The sequence below is a fragment of the Emydura macquarii genome, unplaced genomic scaffold (genome assembly GCF_026122565.2).
Source record: "Emydura macquarii macquarii isolate MOO-44397 ecotype Brisbane River unplaced genomic scaffold, CSIRO-AGI_Emac_v2 contig_1027, whole genome shotgun sequence".
NCBI lineage: Eukaryota > Metazoa > Chordata > Testudines > Chelidae > Emydura > Emydura macquarii.
The window spans coordinates 18441541-18463435 of NW_027131164.1; the positions used below are offsets into that span (position 1 = coordinate 18441541).

Genomic DNA, 21895 nt, shown 5'->3' on the forward strand with positions numbered 1-21895 from the left:
ACTTTATACGATGGTTTTAGAGAGAAATTTCTTCTCATTTGTGGAGCACTTGAATACTGTGGTGGTGACTGCTCATTTATGAGAAAAGCTCCTGAGAAAATTAATAATGCTCTAGTCAGTGTGGGGTTTATATGAAGAGGAGTAAATAAAGCATGAGTAAGTATAAGTAAGAAAAGACAGACTAAATAGCTTCTCATTTAGCAAGCAGCATTCATCCTATGCACTGAGTGAGACAGATGTCCACGGCGTGTAGGGAAATAGTATGTGAGTTGTAATTTTAGACAGTATCACAATGCATATGCATAAGGGGGTGACATTAAAGTTGCACAGGCACTCTTAACTAGCATTTCCTAAATTTGGGGTGCTTGACTCTTCAACATATAACAACATTTGTTTATTGTAGTATTTTAGTGTTTTATATATGCTATCTGGTTTTTAAACAAGAAATATATTGTTGTATTTTTCCTTAAATATGTAAAGTGAACACAAACAAAAATGTGTGTGGTCATACTTTTCCATGACACGTAATTCCATGAAGATGCCAGAGGAATATGACTTCAAAGAAAATGTATGCACTGTAATGTGTTTGTTATGGCACTTTCTGAAAACTGCTGAGCAGAATGAAATAATTTGCCATGCCTTCCAACTTGACTTGTTAGTCAGTCTTGTATACATTAATATGCAGATAGAAACTATGTCCCAAACAGAGTAGGCTGCTCCCAAAAACAGAGAGGCACAAGTCATCCCACCTTCCTATGGGCTGCAGACTGACTCCGAGAGGCCCTCATTATATACTTCCCAAGAGAATCTCCTAGCCTGTAAGCCAGACAAGAAAACGCAAATGAAATTTAACGTAACAGCATACAGCTTTAAGATAGTTTTCAGTACACCACTGTTTCCCTTCTCACATTTATTCATATCTCTGACAAATATTTTAGCAAGATAGAATAAAAATACAGATAAATTTCTATCCCATGCTTTAGAACTAACAATGGGCAACCTCTGAAAGTCTTTACTGAGGGAAACTCAGATTGAGGCTAAAGGTCCACAACAAAGTACAATGGCAATTTTGGCTGAGTAAAAACTGAGTAAGCATTTAAGATTTAGTACATAAAGAATAAGGGCTTAAGCATACCCTTTGCACAAGACTTTATGCTAAGCTATGCCTTCAGTTATGTACAATCTCAGTCAATGGCATAAGATGGGTGTAGCAGACAGCTGAATGTGGCTTTTCTGTTATTCTGTGAGTTCTCCTGGCTAGTTTAAGACCTAGCTCTGGGATTTGGTATCTAAAATAATCTCTAATTAAAATGTGGTATGTATTTTTCTGAGGTAATTGTTTTGATTCAAGGAGTGAGATGACTGTGATGTATGTATTTATATGCTATCTTTTTATAGGTTGTATTGAAGCTATTAGTTACAAGAACAGTAAAATAATACTAATTCTCATCTCCTTCTTAGTTTTTCAGTCTTTCCCTTTGTATTTGTATGCTGAAGCCTGATGGCAACATAGTTTACAGGGGGCAGACTCTTGTCCTTGCTCTTGTCTGAGATGGAATAGGGAGATGTAGGCTCCAGAAACACTTTAACATCAGCATTTCTCTTTAAAAATAGCATGTTTCTTTTCTGTTTGAAGACATTTGCTCTTGCATTGTATTACCCATACTGCAGTAATTTGAATAAAACAACATTTATTAAGAACAGAAAAAACAGAATTAAAACAAAAAGTTAGTTTAATGTAGCTAGATTTACACTTTTCATAAGGTACAGTAGATAAGGTATTTTCATTTGCAGGGAGAAAAAGAAGATGTGAATAGCTTATGTCTCCTTGCCGGCCAGACTGGCAGCCTCTCTGGCTGTCCTTATGCAAACACTTCTTTTGTCCTCCCTATTATCCTTCCTTATTATATTCCCCCTTCTTTCCTCAGTTGTCCCAAAGGTATGTCTACACTTCAAGCTGCAGTGTTTAAATTCCAGCCCAAGGAGACGTACCTATACTAGGTAGATCATAATTGGAGCTAGAGTTTACATCTTCCAGCTCTAAGTGTAGACATACCCAAAGAGAAACAATAGAGGTTGGTAAACAGTTTGAATTTCCACACTCTAGGAGATGGTCCTCTGAGGAAGTGAAGACCCTTAATGATTAATGGCTGCTATGCAAAGGCTTAACAACCTAGCTGAGATATTGACTTTCACAGACCACATTAGCTGACTGTACCCATTTTTTGTTCATCCCTCATTTTAAATGAATTCCATCCTTCCTCTCCGCCGTTTGATTGTGAACTGTGAATTATGCACAAAGATGAGGAACCTTTGCCAAAAGGGTGACATTTTTACATTCTTCATACTGATGAATATACTGATTTGTTTTTGTTTTTTACCCCACAGAGATCTACGGTTCAATAGAATTAAAGAAATCCAGCCTGGAGCATTTAGACGGCTTAAAAACCTGAACACACTGTAAGTTATTTCCCCCCCTCCCGGAAAACACTCTTCCTCTTTCAGTCAAATGATTAAACTTAGATTCTGTGTCAAATTCTGCTAATCTTACTCAGGTGAGTAGTTCCACAAAAATCAATGTAACTATTCACCTAAGTGTGACTGCAAGATTTGGCCCAATGTGAATGAATATACATGTATCTTTGGTTTTCAATTTTGTTTTTTTTAAAATATGTTAGACACTTTTTAAAAGCTTTAAAAGCCTCAGGAAATGTATTGAAAGCCTTAATATTTTGTTAAAGTTTATTACACTTCTTATGAAAGATACGAAAAATATATAACTAAATATTAATAGTTTTTCATAATTGTGTTTTTTTTTTTTAAACTCTAAGGATGTGTAGCATCGGATTCTTTAGGCCAGCCAGTTATAGCCAAGTTGTTCAAATGCTTCTCCACCACTGCATTTTTATAAATGTGTAGAATACTCTAGAAATTTTACAAATTCTGATTCTAGATGTATTGAAACATTCTTATTTTAATGGATTAAGCCACTCTGAAGCAGACACTAGTGTTTTTCATTCTAGTTGAAGTTAGATTCATACAGGTCTCTTAAACTGTTTGTACAACACGTAGCACAATGGCTACAGGTTCTGATTGGGGCTTTGGAGCACTAACATATGTACTACAGATGTAACCCCAGTCCTGGGGCATGGATTAAGCCTCACTGATGCCTGCTGCTGGGAGCGACTTCTCTCATCTCACCTCAGTGGTATGAGTCCTGGGTTCTTTATCTTGGTGTCTGGTGCCTCCACCCTATAGAAAATTAGGCTCTTGGTAGCCTGACCTGGACTCTCTCCTCAGCCTCCTGGTTGCAAGTCTCTACTGGATTTGACACCTTTTGATGATCCAGCAACCACCAACAGAATTCAAAATTTCTCTTTTGGGTAGGAATGGGAAGTTTAATGGTGACCTCCCAGGCTGTGATGCTTCTCCTTCCACTCCATTCTCTAACAACAGCCAAAACCAAAAGTAAAACCAAATGCTTTGTCTCTGAGTTCTGGTTCTTGTGGTTCTTCTAGCTTCTTCTATCTCCATCCAGCAATCTGGGATGCGGAGTCCTGAGCCTCTGTAATCATTTATACTGTAGGCCAGCCGTGAATCTTTTAGAAGTTTAGAGACTTTTGTCAGGAACAAACAACTCCAGAGGCAGGGACGCAAATAATAATAAGCTCACAATCCATTTAATGTAATAACTTCTTGCACTTTCCCTGAAACATGAAATTTGAAACAGGTCTACATGTGTTCAATACAATGTTTGCTGTTTCTGTTCACTAGTGTTTTTTGGAGACCTCAGAAGGAGTTATGGAAGTTTTCATTTTTAAATGCCTGCTGTTTACTTGGCTGTCTACTTTCTAAAGCACAAATAACAGGTACATTTATTCTCTGACATGCCTGATGAATATTAGGAAATGGACACTGTTTTTGCATATTCCCAGAGTTTTCTTTAGGAATTCATTTGGAGCCTGATAAAAAGCCCTTTAAAGATAGTGCCCTTCAGATCATTATTATTTTTGTTGCAAGAGTGCCTAGGGATGTCAGTCATTCATCAGAGCCACATTGTGCGAGGCACTATACAAACACATAACAAAAGAATGGTCCCTGCCTCAAGGAGTCTAAGTAATGATCAGGCCCTCAAACCCGGAGTTCTCTCCTTTTCAGAGGCCCACAGTCACTCTGCACTGGGGATGAGGCCAAGGGTGGAGTAGCTGTTCTGAGAGAACACAATATTCCAGTATTCCACATTATGAACTGGCATAGAAGAGACAACTGAGGAGTACCAAGGGAAGTTCTGCTAGATGTAACTATGGCTTGGAAACCTCAGTATAGGCATCTCAGGGGGCAGCATCTACTCTTCCAGCCCATAGCCTACAGTAGCGTTTGCGGGAGAGAATTTTCCCCATCGTTGCCACTCTTGGTACCTGCATGAAGCCAGTTTATTTAGGCTTTATGTGTTTCTGTAATTTCTCTCTCAGTTCTTCAAGGATTTGATCCTGCAAGATGCTGAGCAGTTTCATCTCAACGCAAACACATAGAGGTTAGCAGCTCGCAAGACTGATCCTTAAATGATTTTGTAAGGAAATATTTAAGCACATTTGGATTTAAAACAGAGAAGGTACAAATTCATCCGTGTATTTCTGGTGACAATTGCTGACATCTCATTAATGTGCTTTTGTTTAATTTAGTTTTTGATGCTTGGCTTGTATAAACTTTCGGTCATACAGGCTGCCATTCTGGGTTCTTTTCAATTGCAAATTGTATTAACAATTTATCAATTAAGAGACACTCTGTTTTCATTTCTTTTTTAGGCTTCTAAACAACAATCAGATAAAAAGAATACCTAGTGGGGCATTTGAAGACCTTGAAAATCTAAAATATCTGTAAGTTAATGTGAGCTTTTTTATATCAAAAGTGAATTAAATATGACTTCAGAAATGGGGGAAAAAACAAACAATCTAATTTGATTCACTTTCTCAGATGAAAATGTTAAATGTGATTTCTAGCTACTGAGGTTGGAGATCTGAATGGAGTATAAATAGATGATTTGGCATTTACTAAAGTAATATTGAGCCTTTTACTGCTATATTGCTGGACTGAATCCAGGCCAAGTTGATAGTAACTGAAAATACTTGCTAGTTACAATAGTTACAAAATCTGTGATGGAATTTGCAAAACATCTGTTAAGGATGGTATTTATAAAGAAATTTGGAATCCAAATCCTATAAGCTCCTTTGAAAATTCCAGTCTACATCTGTACTTTCTCCTGTACTTCACATACTCTTCCAGATTTGTGGAATTTTCCAAAAGATATTTCTTTCTATTTTCCATTTTAGTTATTTTTGTTCTTACATTGTGTTTTATATCAAATAAACAATTTAACAGGGCCATTTAAATCTTATGTATGGAAATGCTTTCGCTGCTGGTCCAAGCTTTATAGCAATTTTGAAAGTTACGCCATATGTGAGTCTAACATTTTTTAGTTATTTTAGGTTTTTTAAGCATCATTTCCCCCCAATTTAACGAAAATAGCAAAAGACAGCCAATAAAATATTGGCCCATTGGTGTAATTAGAGCCTTCAACTAAAAACTGGCATGGATATTGAGCTTCCTCCCATGAACTCTCCTTCTGGAGTTGATCCTTTCAATACTGATTTGTGTAGTGTGGGGAAGCTTAACTTCTGCAGCCTTTAAGATATTGAATATAATCTCTGTCCATATACACTGTATAGAAATAATGATCTTCACCCATAAATACTCTCACATTGTGCCCTTTTCAAAATTACTTTATGAATTAAAAAAGTCCTGAAATAATTCAAATTTGTATAGTTATAATATACTAATTCAAATTTTGATGTATAGGATGCAACCGTGAAGTAGTTATATGTTGTGTGCACATTGTACTTAGCTATATCTATGCACATGTGCCACCTGTGTGTTAAAATTGATTTTCATTCCATGTTGTTTATGTATATCATTAACCAATAAAAATATTGTTTGCCAAGTATAAAACTGGAGGTAGTAGAGGAGGGCCCAATGCAGTGAAATGATGAAGTCAGTCACAGCACTCTCTGTTATAAAATATACTTTTTAACATTACTTATTTTCTGATGCTTGTTTCTGTCATAAAGGTGTACAGTAATTGAGATAATGTTGAATATAACTGTCAGTACAGTTCAGTGAAAGGTTGAAAACAAACACTTTTAAATTATTCCTTCCTGAGCTTCCCCAATATATTTGTCTTCCATTTTTATTCAGATCTTGCATCTATGATATCCCAGCAAAGGTTCTTTCCTTTTCCTCTGCCTCCCTGAAAGATTTGGATGTGACATGGCAGATGAATAAGATGAAACTTGGCAGTGGACTCCTGAGCAATAGCAGGGCTTTATCAGCAGAATTCTCTTTTAAAATTCCTCCTTCATTGTTTAATGTAGCCTTTAGTAAGGCTCTTTTTATTTTAAATTTAGTTGACTCCTGAATGCAGTATAAACAGACACTGCTCTAGTACAGCCAGAAGAAATGTCAGAAGTACTGATGTTAATCTGGTGTTAATGTCAGAATGGAACTGTTCATTTACATGATAAAAATGTAGTCAAGCTGCCTGACAGTTTCAGTTGACTAAGGCCTTGTCTATACTAGCATTTGTGTTGGCAAAACTTTGTCGCTCAGGGGTGTGAAAAAAGCACTCCTAGGAGGGACGCAAGTTTGGCTGGCATAAGCGCATGTGTGGACAGTGCTATGTCTGCGGGAGATGCTCTCCCACAACATAGCTACCGCCACTCATTGAGCTGGTTTTATTATGGTGATGGGAGAGCGCTAGCCCATCAGCAAAACGAGTGCTTATGCTGGCAAAATTTATGCTGGCTTTCCTTTCCGTGTCGAGGAGTCCATTGACGCAAATACGATCTGTGGCACTGATGATACCGTCAGTGCAGATCTCATCTTTGGGCTTGGTACCAGCCCTGGCTTCACTGCCAACTAGAAGTGCGATGCCTCCATCAGTGCTTAGAGTGTCAACTGCTCCTCTGTACCAATGCCATCACCTTATTGTCTTTCGGATGAGACTGGTCATTTGTTTGCTCCATTGGGGGTGGCTCCTCTGCTACCACTGGACAATTTCCAGCGCTCGTTGAGATCGAGTTCAAGGATGTCTCTCTCCCTTCAAGGCAACACTATCAGAGATCCACAACACCACCCTCACCAAGATTGGCACTGTTCCTGTGGTAGGGACGGGAGCTCTCGGCAAATCACCTACTGGCCACTAATGCCATATCCTTGTCCCCAGAGGCTTCCCTCAGTCTGCAAGGTCTCGTTCTTTGGCCCAGGTCAGGGCAAGGTTGCTAGACCCATCTGCAGTTTCTGTACTTGAAGCACGTATGTTGCAGACACAGATTAAGGTCATTCCTGAACTAGTTCAACCTGAACCTCTCTTTCTGGGACAAGTACTCCCACAGTGCATCCATTGGCCCTGCTTTCTACCGTTTCCTCTTCAGTGGATGATTCCACAGTGTCAGACTCTTCTTTCCCTGTACATGAGAATTTTAAGTTATATCAGTACTTCCTGAGACGTATGGCTTCTGCCTTGGGCATTCAAGCCAAGCTTGTGCAGGAGAATATGCATATGTAGCTAGATATTCTCCAATCCTCAGTTCCAGAGAGAGTGGCTCGCCTGATGAATGAAACTTTTTTAGAACATGCAAAGACCTCGTGGAATACCCCAGCTTCATTACCACCTACAGCAAAATGTACTGACAAATTGTATTCTATTCCTGTGCATAACTTCGAGTGGCTCTATTCCCATCCATCCTCTAACTCTTTTGATGTAGTAGCAATAAATAACAGATCAAGGCAGGGAAGATACAAGTCCATGCCTAAGGATCAAGCATCTAAGTGGCTGGACTTGAGGGGGAGAAAAATTATTTGACTTCACTATTACAGATGTGCATTGAAAATCAGCAGGGCGCTGTTATCTAAATATGACTTCATCCATTGGGACATTATGACTAAAGTCACAGATAAGTTGCCAGAATCCTCCAGGGAAGAGTTTGACATTTATTTTGGAGGTCTGTCGGGTGGCCAAAACATCATTGCCATGGACTCTGGACATGGCAGATGCTTCTTCCAGAAATATGGCATCAATTGTGACAATGAGGAGGGCCTCGTAGTTACCAAATTCCAGTATAACTCCTGACATTCAGGAGAGCATAGAGGACTTGTCTTTTGATGGTCAGCTTTTATTTTCTGAGAAGACTGATGAGACTTTGTTTTTTTAAAGACTACCATTCTGTGTTACGTTCATTGGGAGTTTATATCCCGGCCAAAAAGAGGCATTATTATTGAGGTCAGTAGCCAAAGCAGCAATATCACTTTCAGCAATTTTTTCCATCAATCAGCCTCCCCTGTTAGGCAGCAAGACTTCTCCTGGAAGGGACATAAGTCATGGAGGAAGAGGCCTTCTGGGTCCAATTTTAGCCAGACAGCCTGTCCTCCACCAGCATTGAGGAAGCAGCATTTTGACTTGCAGCATTCTAGTTGTGACCTCCTTGACTGTATCTCATCAGTTTGGGGACCAGGATAGGATAGAGGATAGGATAGAGGAGAGTGCTTAGGATAGAGTAACCACAGACAAATGGGTCCTAAGCACCATGATATCAGCTTGTTCCCTACAATTCCTGTGCATACCTCCTCCCCACCCACCTACTTGGTCCCTTTTCAGGACCCCTCCGTCAACATGTCCAGACTCTGTGTGGTTTGGGAGCTATAGAGGAGGGCATTCTACAGCATCAGGGAAAGGGTTTCTACTTACAGTATTTCCTGTTCCTCACGTCTAAGGAGGAATGAGACCTAGTCTTTATCTCTGCTGTCTCAACAAGTACAATCAAATACATGAGATTCCGCATGGCTGCCCTAGCTACTATTTTTCCTGCTTTGAATCATGACTGGTTTGCTGCCATGGATCTTCAGGGTGCTTACTTCCATATGGCAATTTTCCCCAAGCCACAGGAGGTTTTTGAGATTTGTGGTGGTGGGTTTACGCTACCAATACATCATGCTTCCCTTTGGCCTGTCTTTGGCTCCATGCATTTTGACCAAATGCATGACTGTAGTAGCAGCATATCTCAGAAAAAGAGACATTAATGTCTTTCTATATCTAAATGATTCACTAGTGAGAGGCAAGTCCAGAGAACACTTCTCCTGCTCGACCAGTTTACAGTAAGTCTCTTTGATCGTCTGGGTTTGATTTTAAACAAGGGAATGTCAACATTAATACCAACTCAAAAATCAAGTTCACTGGGGCCCTGCTAGACTCTAAAACTTAAAGAGTGTTTCTGCTGAATTAACATTTTCAGTTGATTAGTCACCTGTGTCTGTCTCTCCACTTTGAGCCTTCAGCCATGATCCAAGTTAGCCTGAAGTTGTTAGGTCATATGACCACATGCGCTTATGTAGTCAAGCATGCAAAATTGTATCTTTGTCCTCTTGGAGCTGGTTGAGATTGGTATATCTCCCAAGTCATCAGTCATTGGACAGTTTAGTGTAAATACCATTGCTTGTCCAGAGTCCTTAGAGTGGTGGATGGATCAGGTCAATGTTTTTAAAGGTGTTTCCTTTGCTCATCTTCTTAAGACCAGGACCAATGCTTCCACAATAGGTTGGGGAAGCCATCTAGGGGCATTTAAGGTTCAAGGTTTGTGGGCAGAGCACGAAGCCATCAAGCCATTTATAATGCATGAAGAGCATTTTGAGTGTAGATCAAGAACACAGTGGTTAATATACTCACCGACAACACCACTGCAATACATTATGTGAAGAAGTAGGGAGGCACCCACTACAGCCAGCTTTGCCAAGAGGCAATAAAGTTCTGGCAGTTCTGCATCAAAGAGAACATCATTTCCACAGCTGCTCATTTACCTGGAGTCCAGAACCACTTGGCTCATCATCTCACCAGGAATTTCTCCCAGAATCATGAGTGGAATCTGAAAAGCAGTGTGCTAAGGTCCATCTTCGGGGATTGGGACATTCCTACTATTGCTCTGTTTGCAACAAAGAACCACAAGAAGTGCCATTGTGATGGGGTGTCCACCCCACACAGGATTGACTGTGTTTAAGGTGGCCAGGTAGACCAATTAATTCCATAGGCTGGAGGAGAAGCCAGGGAGTAGGGAGCTGAGTGAAAGCAGGCTCAGCTGGGCAGGAACAGGAGGGGCCTATAAAGTCAATTAGTTGGCAACAGAAAGGGGCTGCTGCTGAGAAAGGGCAGTCACTCCCTTAGAAGAGGGAGGAGGTTTGAAGCTGGTATGCCCAGAGAAAGGAGGGGAACCAGAAGTGTAAGAAGCTTCAGGGAAGGAGCAGTGAAGGTGGAAAGAGGAAAACCCAGAACTGCTGAGCTGAGGGTTCCTGGACTGGAATCTGGAGTAGAGGGTGGGCCTGGGTTCCCCTGCCAGCCACTGAGGGAGTGGCACCATGTGGCAGTGAGAGGGGAGAGTGCCTAGGACTGCTATTAAGAAGGGACTTTGCAACCCTGGAAGGGGGAATGCTGAATGACCTAGCCAGAGGGCTGAGTCACAAAGAGGATGCTGCGGGTCCTCAAGTGAGAGGAGCTGCAGACCAGAGAGGGAGAGAGTCAGAGTGATGATGCGCAAACTGTGGACAGGGGTGTTGGCCTTGAGAGCTATTCCCCAGAGGGACGAGAAGGAGGCACCAGATCAATAGTGAGTGGTGAACCCTGTGACAACCATCAGTTTTGTTTGCAAGCAGGTTTCAGTCAGGGGTCCTTAACCGATGCATTTCATCTGAATTGGTGATTGGCACTGAAGTATGTTCCTCCCAATCCTTCTCATTCCTCAGGTCTTCCTCAAGCTGATGATCATGCCACACTGATTTTCATTGCACTAGCTTGGCAATGTTGGTTCTTCAATCTCCTCTGTTTTTTGGTCTGTCTTCCTGTTCCTTTTCCTTTTTACCCTGACCTACTGACTCAGTATCATGGTCAGATTTCACATCCAGTGCTGAGAAGTCTATATCTCACAGCATGGATGCTGCGTGGTTAGTTGAGGAAGAGGAGCACTGTTCTGAAGCTGTTCGACAGGTTATAATAGAAAATAATTTACTAGGGCTACTTGTTTGGCTAAGTGGAAACTCTTTCAATTTGGTCCGTAGCCTGGGGAATTCAACTGATGCAAGCCTGCATTTAGGACATTTTGGAGTATCTATTAGATCTTCAGTTCTCTGGTCCGTCTCTCATTGAGGGTGAACTTGGCAGCAGTTTTCGTGTTTCATCCTCTGCTCCAGGAGAAATCTATTTTCTTGAGCTCTATAGTAGTTTCTTTATAGAGATTTCTGAGAGGCTTCATTCGTCTCCTTCCACCGGTGAAAAGAGTGATTCTTTTGTGGAACCTTAATATTGTGCTGGCTGTGATCACGGGTCCTCTGGATGAGCCCTGGGCAACTTGTTCTCTGTGTCTCCTATGCCAAAAGACAGCATTTCTTGTGATTGTAACTTAAGTGAGGAGGGGTAGTAAGCTGCAGGCCCTAATGGCCTCCATATACTCATTTTTTCAAAGACAAGGTGGTCTTCAGGCCACATCCTAAATTTTTGTTTAAAGTAGTGCCACAATTTCCTCTCAGTATGCCAATATACTTACCTGTATTTTTTCCCCCAGATCATGCACACAGATGAACAGCATCTTAATTCTTTGGTTGTGAGATGAAGCTTGGCATTTTATTTGAAAAGAACTAAGCCATTTCACTCATTACCTCGACTTTTTATTTCCTATGCAGATCACATGAAGGATCAAGCAATCTCTGCCCAAACCATTCTAGGGGAATATCAGCGTGCACTACAGTGGCGTATGGGATAGCTCAGACTTTGCCTTCACAGAGGTTACAAGCTTATTTGAAAAGGGCCTAAGCAGAGTTGACCGTATTGCTCTATGACGTTCTGATATTGGACATTTGCAGGGCTGCTCCTTGGTCTTCCATAAATACTTTTACCAAACATTATGCTATTTTGACTGCATCTAAATCAGATTAAAATTTTGGAAAGGCAATTTTGCAGTCTTTTAAGTAGACTCCAAGCCCCACCTCCATTAGTGAGACTTGTGAGTCACCTCAGTGGAATACATGTTTACAACCACTCGAAGAAGAAAAAATTGGTTACCTTACCTCTACTGTAACTGTTGTTCTTCGAGATGTGGGTGTAGATGTGTATTCCACAACCCACCCTCTGTCCCCTCTGCATCAGAGTATCTCGTTTTGATGTTCCATGCAAAGCAACTGAGGAGAATTGGAGAGGTGCTGCCTTAAATACCCATGGGGCTATGGGACCAGAGGGCATGAGCACCACCCATAATAGTACAAGGCCAAGTTCTCCAGCTTTAGTGCATTGGACGTGCGCATACCACAGTGAAATACACATCAACATCCACATCTTGAAGAGCAACAATTACAATACAGGTAGATAATTGTTGGGGGTTTTTTCTGTATACCAAAAAAATTAAATATTTTAGATAATTATTTTAGAGAGTAATATTTCTATATGTTCTATTCTTCCTGTTTCATAAAAGAGCAACACTTTTTTTGGTAGGTGTGGAGCTGGGGTTGTTTATTTTGTTTTTTACATCAATGACAGCTACAGTACCACAGTCTCTCTAATGCACTGATGTTATCCTGTCTGGGGTAATACTATATCTTCAAATTCTGATGCTAAAAGTAGGACAAAAATGAATTGCATTGCTATTAGGCAACTGGCTTTATTTAGCTTTGAAGCCCTTTAGTTCAATTTCAGATACCTAAGGTTTGGTAGAGATTCTTTAGCCAATGCGCAACCCCAGATCCCCTAAAAACCACCTCATCACAGATGATAACCTAGGCCTTATCCATAGCACAGCTAATTCACATGTCTATTCTGCTCTGCAGTGACTGTATATTACTTTGGCTGCATGCTCTCCTTCTGCAATGGAGAATGTAAACACAGCTGTCAAAAATGAAGACTAGAATGTTGTCTTGATTTATTAACTAAATAAATGATACACAGTATGGTTTATTCTTTCTGTGCTTTATTGCTCATTATATATTTATATGTTTTGTTCATTTCTGGTAAATTATTGGATTGAATTGACAGTCGCAGTGGCACAGAGAGATGGGGAAGAAAAAAACAAAAAACCAAACAAACCTGGTAATATATGCAAGGACTTGTGTAATGCTATGGTAGGGAGAATTCCTTCCTTACCCTCAGCAGAAACAGCTTACTCTCCAGGCAAGAAGGTGCTTGTCAGATGCAGACAGGGAAACTATTCAGCCACAATGTGCAGCACTGTAGGTGACATGAAGCCAAATGTGGAAAAAGTGAGGTGTCCGATAAAGAGATAGGGAAATGTGTGGGGGAAAACGTGAGTAGAAATGAAGCTGTGATAAGATTACAAAAGAACCTTATGGGTGAGAACAAGGAGCTCGAATATGAGCTGTTAGACAGGAAGCCATTCAAGGAGTTCAAAGCTGGGGATGAGGTGCTCAGTATGTTGGGAGATGATTGTTTTTGCGGCAGAAGTTGCATGCCGACTGAAGGAGAAGTGAGCAGTCTGAGGCCAGACACGAAAGTTACAATAATCAAGGATTTAGACAACTAGGACATGAAGAATAGTTTTAGCAATGAAGGGGCAGATTTTGGAACTATTAAGCTGCAACAAGTGGCAAGATTTAGTGAAAGACCAGAGGTGGGGGAATAGGGAGAGAAGTAAAATGCAATACCAAGACTTGGGAGACTTATGCAGTATCCTCCTCTCCAGATTGCCTCATACACACATGCTCTCCCTTGCCAGTTCCTACAAAATGTACCTGCTGATGTTACTTATCATCCTTGTTTGATGAGCTGATCATGTCATTCCCGACTTTGAATCTTTTCAGTGGCTTCCCATCTAGTGTCATTTCAAATTTCAAATAAGCTACAGGACATCTCCTTTATGGGTTTATAATAATCTGCTCTTCCCTATTTATGCTCCCTTGTCAAGTTTTGCATAATCCTCTGTGACATTGCTGTCTTTTTCCATACATCTGCCAATCCCTCAAACAATCATCTCCATGGCTTTCTTCATGCAACCTTCTATACATTACTTGACTGCTCTGAACTTGTCTGCTAAAGGCCCATATCCTATCTCCTTTTTTGTCCCTTTTAAAAATCCACTTCCACTATGCTGTCTATAGTGAATCTGTAACAAAATCCTTTTTGTTATTCCCCTTCTGTGACTTCTGTCTATCTGTCTGTTGCCCATCCATCTCTAAACTGTGAACCCTTTGGGGCAGGGATCATCCTTTCCTGAGTATATGGAAAGTGCCTACCTCACTGTAGGTGCTACTGCAAACAAATAATAATTGTAGAAAACTTATGATTGTCCTGGTAAAATATATCCACATGTCACAATTCGCTATTTATTCACCCCTTATAAAGTTCTAATAGTTTAACCTGTTAAAACAACAAGTTATTACTCTGCCCTTAATTACACTTTTAATTAGTACAGTGTTAATTTAATCCAAAGTTTCTGTTGTTAGAAACAGTTGGAGTTTAGTGAGAGTGTTACATATTTTTGGGTGAACTGCTCAATGTGTTTTGCCTCCTCACAAGTTTGTTTTCATTAGGTTGCTTTATTACTACCTGAAAGAAATGTCTTTCTCTGTTAATGTCGCATCCTATACACCATAAAAAAGTCATATAACAGAGTGCTGACCTGTGAGTGCAGCTGCTGCAAGCATGTCTTACTGACATAGCCCGTTTAAGCCCCAGAGATTGTTCAGAGTTGCAGTCTCCAGAGAGGGCACATGATGGAATGGGATCAGCTGACTGCATGTCATAATGTTCCTGGCTCAGTCAAAGAAAATGAGAGTTTGAAGTAAGATCTGGAGTGAAGTTTTACTATGGGGGTCTGATAGGGCTAACCGATTGACAGGAAAGGCTACCCAGGGAAAAGGGTGTGTCTTCCCTCCCCGCCTGCCCTCAGTTTGCTGATGTTTGGAAAGCCTCTGGTGGCTGGGACCAAGTGTTTTTGAGTTGCTTTGCTCTTATGTTGAATCCAGTATTGCCAAGCTCAAGAGATCAAAAATCATGAGTCAGATCCCCAAAAAATCACAATATTGGCCCACAAATAATCAGATATTAAAAACATAAAACCGTGTTTTTAGTCTCTTTTGACTTATTTCCCTTCTACTCTTGTAGCTTTGTGTTGTGTAATAATATCAGATTGAGAAGTCAACTTCTAATGCACACAATGCATGTCTCTCCTTTCCCTCAGCCCATGTTTGCTACACCTGTACCTAATTGATACCAGTGACTCCATTTCATCTTCATCTGTCTGACTGAGTCTAGTCCAGTTTGCTCAGCTAAAGCCCTCACATCACAAGATCCTTTCTTTTTTGGATGTCAGGAACATTTCTTTCTCCTGCAAAGAGGAGGCGGAATCCCCAGATTGACTAAATATTTTAACTGGAATAACATCACCTCCCTCATTTAAGAATTGTAGGTTTGTGATAGGAGAAAAAAGGATCTCTCTTGTTAAATTAAAAGGGAAAAAATTATTCCTCTAACCCAGAGAACCTAGTTAATAAAGGATACAGAATACGAATTCAATTAATTATGTCCAAAACCTGACTTCATGGGACACATTGGGTTTCCTTGGTGTAAGTGACAGGAGACTTTGGTCCCCTGTTTTCTGGAATGCATCAGTACTAATGTTTTATAGAAAATTGAAACATCTATGGCAATGTAAAAAGTTTATTTTGTTCCCCAAAATTTTCCAAAGGAAATCTTAAATATATACTTTAGACAGAATTTGTACCAACTTCTATAACATCAATATTCAGATGAGTTCAAAGTTTGTGTATATCCTATGGTGCTCAGATTCATCCAGCAACTTGTTTGTTTTCATGTTCTAGGAGAGGAATACAAGACATATAGGCACAACTTGGTATTCTGTATGCATTGATTCTGGTAGTACTTGCGTGGATACCAATGCAACATACTTATTATCCATGTCCCATAAAGCATTATAAAAATATATTGACTTGTATTTATTCTTGAATATTTAAAAACTGGCAGATTATCATAGAAAGAGCTGTATAAATTCTCTCCCTTTTGCTACCTGAATTTGATGAAGGAGGAATAGAATTCCATTAAAATGGAACAGTTTGGCCCAGTGTTCAAACCAGTTAATCAAACTACCACTCCCATCCCATTGAGAGCCAGTCTGGAAAATGCAGACAAAGGAACCTCCAAAAGGGCAAGATAGCAACCAAGAGGCTGAAGGTCCTCCAACGATCAGTGTCAGAGCTTACAAGGCCTCAGACTTCTATGCCTTTTCTGGTGGGCATGGGGAATAGATTCTCAAGCTGGAAGCATTTTTAGTGTGTACGTGTTTTTGTTTTGTTTTTCTAATATGTAATAGAAAAACTGTCTTCATGTGTCGACTTAATACTCCATTTCCATCTTAATGTAGCTTTTGTTTGTGTACTAATATTACTGATTGTTTCTTGTTTCAGCTATTTGTACAAGAATGAAATCCAGTCAATTGACAGGCAAGCATTTAAAGGACTTGCCTCTCTAGAACAACTGTAAGTGCCTTTTCTCTTCTGTGCTGTCATCATCTGCTTGGTTGCCTTTCAGAGGAAAAGTGCACGCCTTGATCAGTATTTTCTGCTTGCATGCGTTGCATGTCTGCGCTGAATCAGATGTTAGTCAAATATTCTTATAATCATTTGCATGTGAAAAAAAATTGATCCCTGTGTCAAACTCTTCATTTCTATGTTTGTCTTTTATTTGTGATTTAGATTCCAAGTGTCCTAGTGCACTATGTAGTAGAGTTGGAGAAGAAGCATGATCACAGACAAATATTGAAAACAGTGAGCATTAATTGTAGATCTGAGGTCTGATTCTGCTTTCACCTACATAGCTTTTACAATGCTGCAATTCCTTTGGCTACACCGAAGTTACTCTCGTTTTACACTGGTGTAAATGAAAGTTTGAATCAAGCCCTGCAGTTTATTTCAGTACTTTTATCTTTCATTTAAAAACCCTTTTAAATTAAAATATGAATATTGTTGATACACATTTGTCTTATCTTTGCCATATATTGTGGGAGGTGGGGAAGAGGTGTGTGTGGATTTATTGTAATATGGAAAGTGTTTCAGTTAGTTTTCTGCCAGCAAAGTTGTGTAAGCTATTATTCTCTTACGGAGTTTCAAGTGAAGAAGAATTTAATTTGAAAATGAATGGGAAATAGTCAGACTGTAGTAGTATGATTAAAAAGACTGTATTGTTTCTGCGGTGTGTTTGGTTATTCGTAGTTTGTTTAATCAGAAAACAATTCACCATTACACAGTCATTCAAGTAGTACTTGGACAGGTGATAACAGTGATAACTTGGTAGATAACATTGCAGATCTGTCTGCAAAGTCCTGGAGTTTTAAAATTCCAGTCATCTTGCGAAGGATTTTTGCTTTGCAGGATGAATTTCATTGTCTGTCACTGAGTGCATGTAGAAGAGAATCTCCTCCTTTCCTGTAGGGCAATAGGAATTTTGAATTTCCCGACTATTTTTATAGATCTTTATTTGTCCTATACATACCTGTCTCTGCATTTTTATCCGTCATGTGAAATTTTATATGCAAGAAAACTACACTTCAGAAAATACACTCAAAATCCATATATACATATTTTAGAGGGCATTTGGGTGCCACTTAAGAGAACAGATTCTAGTTAGGTACTAAGTGTGAAACATATATGATAACTGTCATTTATCTCCTTAATGTCTTTCTCTTCTTCCCTCTCTAGCACTGGTTACTGCAGCATACTGACAGCAACTGGTAGGGTTTACTTGCAAGCTAATAGCAAATCTTATTTTCTTTGTAGTACATTAATTATTTAAGTGCACCTGCTAAAATACTAACTTTTGTAAAATAATAAACTTTCAGCTTATTCATAGGTCTGATATGCTGCAGGTAGCAAAAGAGAGGTTTTCCCATTCATTGCCTTACTAGTGATCTGCATTGGGAGACCTAACTCTGTCTGGGGATAAATAAAACATTCTTTATATTCCTCTAGTTTAGGTCTCAATTGTGCACAGACTCTCTGATTTGAGAATTGTCATGTAGTATTAATTAAAGGAGTGACTTGAGACCATCAGTCTTATTACTTATGAACTTCATTTCTATATGGGATTCAAGAGACTTAGAATTTACTTTGACAGTTTCAGTTTTAGTTGTAAATTGTGGAGTGACGTCTCATGTCCCACTTCACATGTATAAAGTTTGTTATTCCAAGCAGTGTGTATAACTTAGTTGCTCTTTTGAACAGTCTCTCCATTATGGAAACAATATCATTTTGTTAAATATATATACTAATTTCACATCTCATATAACACTTTTAATTTGCTCATATTACAAGGAAGGATAAGTATCTATTGATTTTTTTTAGATGGGGAAACTGAGGCACATATATGAAATGATTCATCAAAGGCTACACAGCAGGTTAGCGGCAGAGTTGGGAAATAGAATCGAAGTCTTCTGACAGTCTTGTGCCTTATTTGCAACCCTGTGCTGCTTCACTATATTCAGAGAAATACAGGCTTCTTATTTTCTTTAGTTATTAACAAATTTCCTTCCTAGGTTTATTGACTGAGCCAAGTTTGTAGTCCAGTACACAGTGCCACTCCTTCTGAAGTCTAAGAATTGCATATACACATCAAAAGAAAAAAATTGGTTCATAATATTTGTTTGGCATTCACAAATTTCAGCAGAATGAAACTAGAAAGTTTTTATGTGTGCGTGTATATTAAAATATAGATAAATTAACAGAAAGTTTTGTTTGTTCCTTACCCCAATTCCCGTAAGTTATGATGTTGAGAGCGAAACCACAAGTGTAATTTGCTTCAAAGGGCACAATTACTTATGCAGAAACAGAGCAAGTACAGCAACAGTATAGTTAGTCCCATCATTGTCTGCAGACAGGATTCCACTTTCCCCATAGTCTTTGTGGCATCATCCTCACCTAATGACTCAGTAGAAGCCCCCCCACACGCTCCCTCCAAAGTCAGCAACAGGAGTAGCATCTCTGGACCAGATTCTGATCTTTTTTGTACCTGCGTATATTTGGAATAACTCCAATAAAGTCAGCAAGGCCCTGGTGCTCAACACCACTGAAAAATCAAGCCGTGTTTATTTAGGTACTTTGATATTAAGTCAGTGATTGCAAATTGAAAGTGCCAGAGATACCTAGTTTGAGGGATGCCAGATTTTTTTTAGCCCTGGCCACAGAAGCTGAACCCTAAATAAAGTGAAATTCTAAGTGCTTGTATGTATTATGTCCTGTGGTTTTTCCTCCCATGTAACTAACATTTTACAAAACACTACTATAATGCCTTTCACATTAGGAGAGCAAAACCTTTTCTGTGAAATCCTTGACTAATACGAGAAGTCTTCCTCTCCAAAATACTAATTGAATTATTGAAGTTTTAGCTATTTAATTTTAGTGGAATGTTAATTACGTATATGATTTTCATATTAACGTCTGCTTTTTATAACTTTGCCTGTTCTAATATAAGAGCTATGAATTCAGCTAACATACAAATTTATGTGTTGTTTGTTAACTGAGTCTGTAATAGTGTGCAAACTTACATACTGTCCTACAGTTTTTGTAACTAATATGTATCATTTTTTCTATGCAGTTTTCTGTGGTTTTGAAATTTTGGTATAAAAAGATCACAAGTTCTTTGGAACAAAAACTTCCTTTTTATTATGTGTTTGTACAGCATCTAGCACAATGGGAACTTGATCCTTGATTGAGGCCTCTATGACTAGGGCTCCTAAATGCTACGGTAATAAAAATAATCATAATAATTAATATGCACTACCAAAATACCTACAATAAATAATAGTAAAAGGGGAGCATTTTGCAAAACAAATGCAGAAATCCTTTTGATCAGTTCTGAATAAAACTGTTTGTTCACAATGGCCTTTTATACACTCAGTGTAATATTATTTGTTGACATTCTTAAGCAGTACATAGTTGGTATTCGCTTTATGGATTTTAAACACTTTCCTCCCAAAGTTCTGAAGTTATTATTACACAAGATCAATAGACTCATTTTGAACTACACTACAGACTATAAACTTAAACTCAGTCCCTGTTCTAGAGTGCTTGCACCATATAGCTGTCCAGTGTAGCTGTCATGATGATGCCATGACATGATGTGTTCTTATGTCTATGATGCGTGAATGCCTGTGCACAAAGTTTTTTTAAGTGAGAAAACCATAGCCTAGAGGCAATCTCACTCTCTCAGCTGATGAAGTCAAAGACCAGTGGCATGTAGGATTGCAACAGCTGGGAACTACATTAGCTGCAGTGGATAGCGATTGACATCTTTCTGCCTTGTAAGGCCTTACATATTCCATGTAATGTTGCTGCAGTGCCTTTCCAGCTGTTGGAACAAAAGTTCCTCTGTCCTGTCTGCCAAAGCAGAATTAGTATGCTGGGCATAGGCATTTTCCATCACTCCGCCAGAACAACGGATGCAAAACCTGCAGACATACCTCCACTGTAACAATAATCAACACCCCCCATAGCACACCTTCAAGATCAATGGGTCATATACTTGCCTATCACAAGATGTGGTATACCTCGTCCAGTGCACTAAATGTACCAATAACAAGTATGTGGGTAATACCAGACAATCACTACACTTTAGAATGAACTCACACAAGAAAATGATAAAAGACAAAAACACCATATCACCTGTGAGTGAACACTTTTTAGAAAGAGGTCAGATATTGTGTGATTGATCTATCCTCATCCTCAAAGGAAACCTGCACAATAACTTCAAAAGATAAGTCTAGGAGCGTACTAAAAATCATGGACTGATACTGATACTGAATAGATACACTGCATATATGATCTTATTACAACAATCTAGAACTCACTTAACCGCCCCTCCCCCGCTCCCGCACAGCTTTTGTTTGTTTTTTGTTTTTTCCTCCCTCCTTATGACTGGAGAGGTGTTAATGGGCCACTTCACCTTGAATGGTCCCTTGAAATGTATTAACTACTTATGCTTGTACTTGTACTTACCTTGTACTTAGCTGTGACACTGAGGCCATGTCTACACTATCAAGTTTACAGTGGCACAGGTGTACTGATGCAGCTGCTCCACTGTAAGATCTCTTCTGTAGCTACTCTGTGCCCACGGGAGAAAGTTCTCCTGGTGACATAGCTACCGCCGCTCTTTGGGAGTGGTTTAATTACGTTGACAGGGGAAGATCTCCTGCCAACATAGTGCTGTCCACACCAGCACTTCTGTTGCTGTAACTTATGTCGCTCTGGGGATGTGTGGTTTTTTCACACTGCTCAGCAACATAAGTTATACCAACAAAAGTATTAGTATAGACATAGCTGAGTACATTTCCTAGACCTGAAGAAAGCTCTGTGTACTCTTGAAAGCTTGTCTATCTCACCACCAAGAGAAGTTGGTCCAATAAAATATATTACCTTACCCCCCTTATCTCTCCAATATCCTAGGACCATCATGCCTACAATAACACGGTATGCAACATGTTCTAGGATAGATAGTTTAAGATATTTCCTCAATATTATTAACTTTTGTGCCATGATTTATTAATGTGAAAGGTCTGTCTGATGTGTATATATAAATGAATCGATTTTTAAAATCATTTTGTATCCCAACTTAAAAAACAACAGTAAAGGTCTACATCCAAGTTTGTCATCCACTCTACGGCTTCTGATGATATGGAATGAATCAGGGCCGTCCCTCTGGAGAAGGATCTTAGAGGGCAATAGTTCACTGGATGTTCCATGGTTTGGATGTCTTCTCCACATTCACAAATTGGGCTCTACTACATTTTCC

General features: G+C 39.4%; 1 protein-coding gene across 3 annotated transcripts in view; it reads left to right on the forward strand.

The window, feature by feature from the left end:
* PXDN (peroxidasin) overlaps positions 1–21895 on the forward strand; it is a 141409-nt gene that overhangs the window by 37072 nt on the left and 82442 nt on the right. The window contains exons 2-4 of one of the 3 annotated variants that reach the window (XM_067544836.1): positions 2389–2460; positions 4806–4877; positions 16522–16593. In XM_067544836.1, the coding sequence (XP_067400937.1) occupies positions 2389–2460; positions 4806–4877; positions 16522–16593 (216 nt within the window). Of the gene's footprint in view, positions 1–2388; positions 2461–4805; positions 4878–16521; positions 16594–17811; positions 17844–19786; positions 19853–21895 lie in introns of those variants that run through there. The other 2 variants (XM_067544835.1, XM_067544834.1) reach the window with 2 other exon arrangements.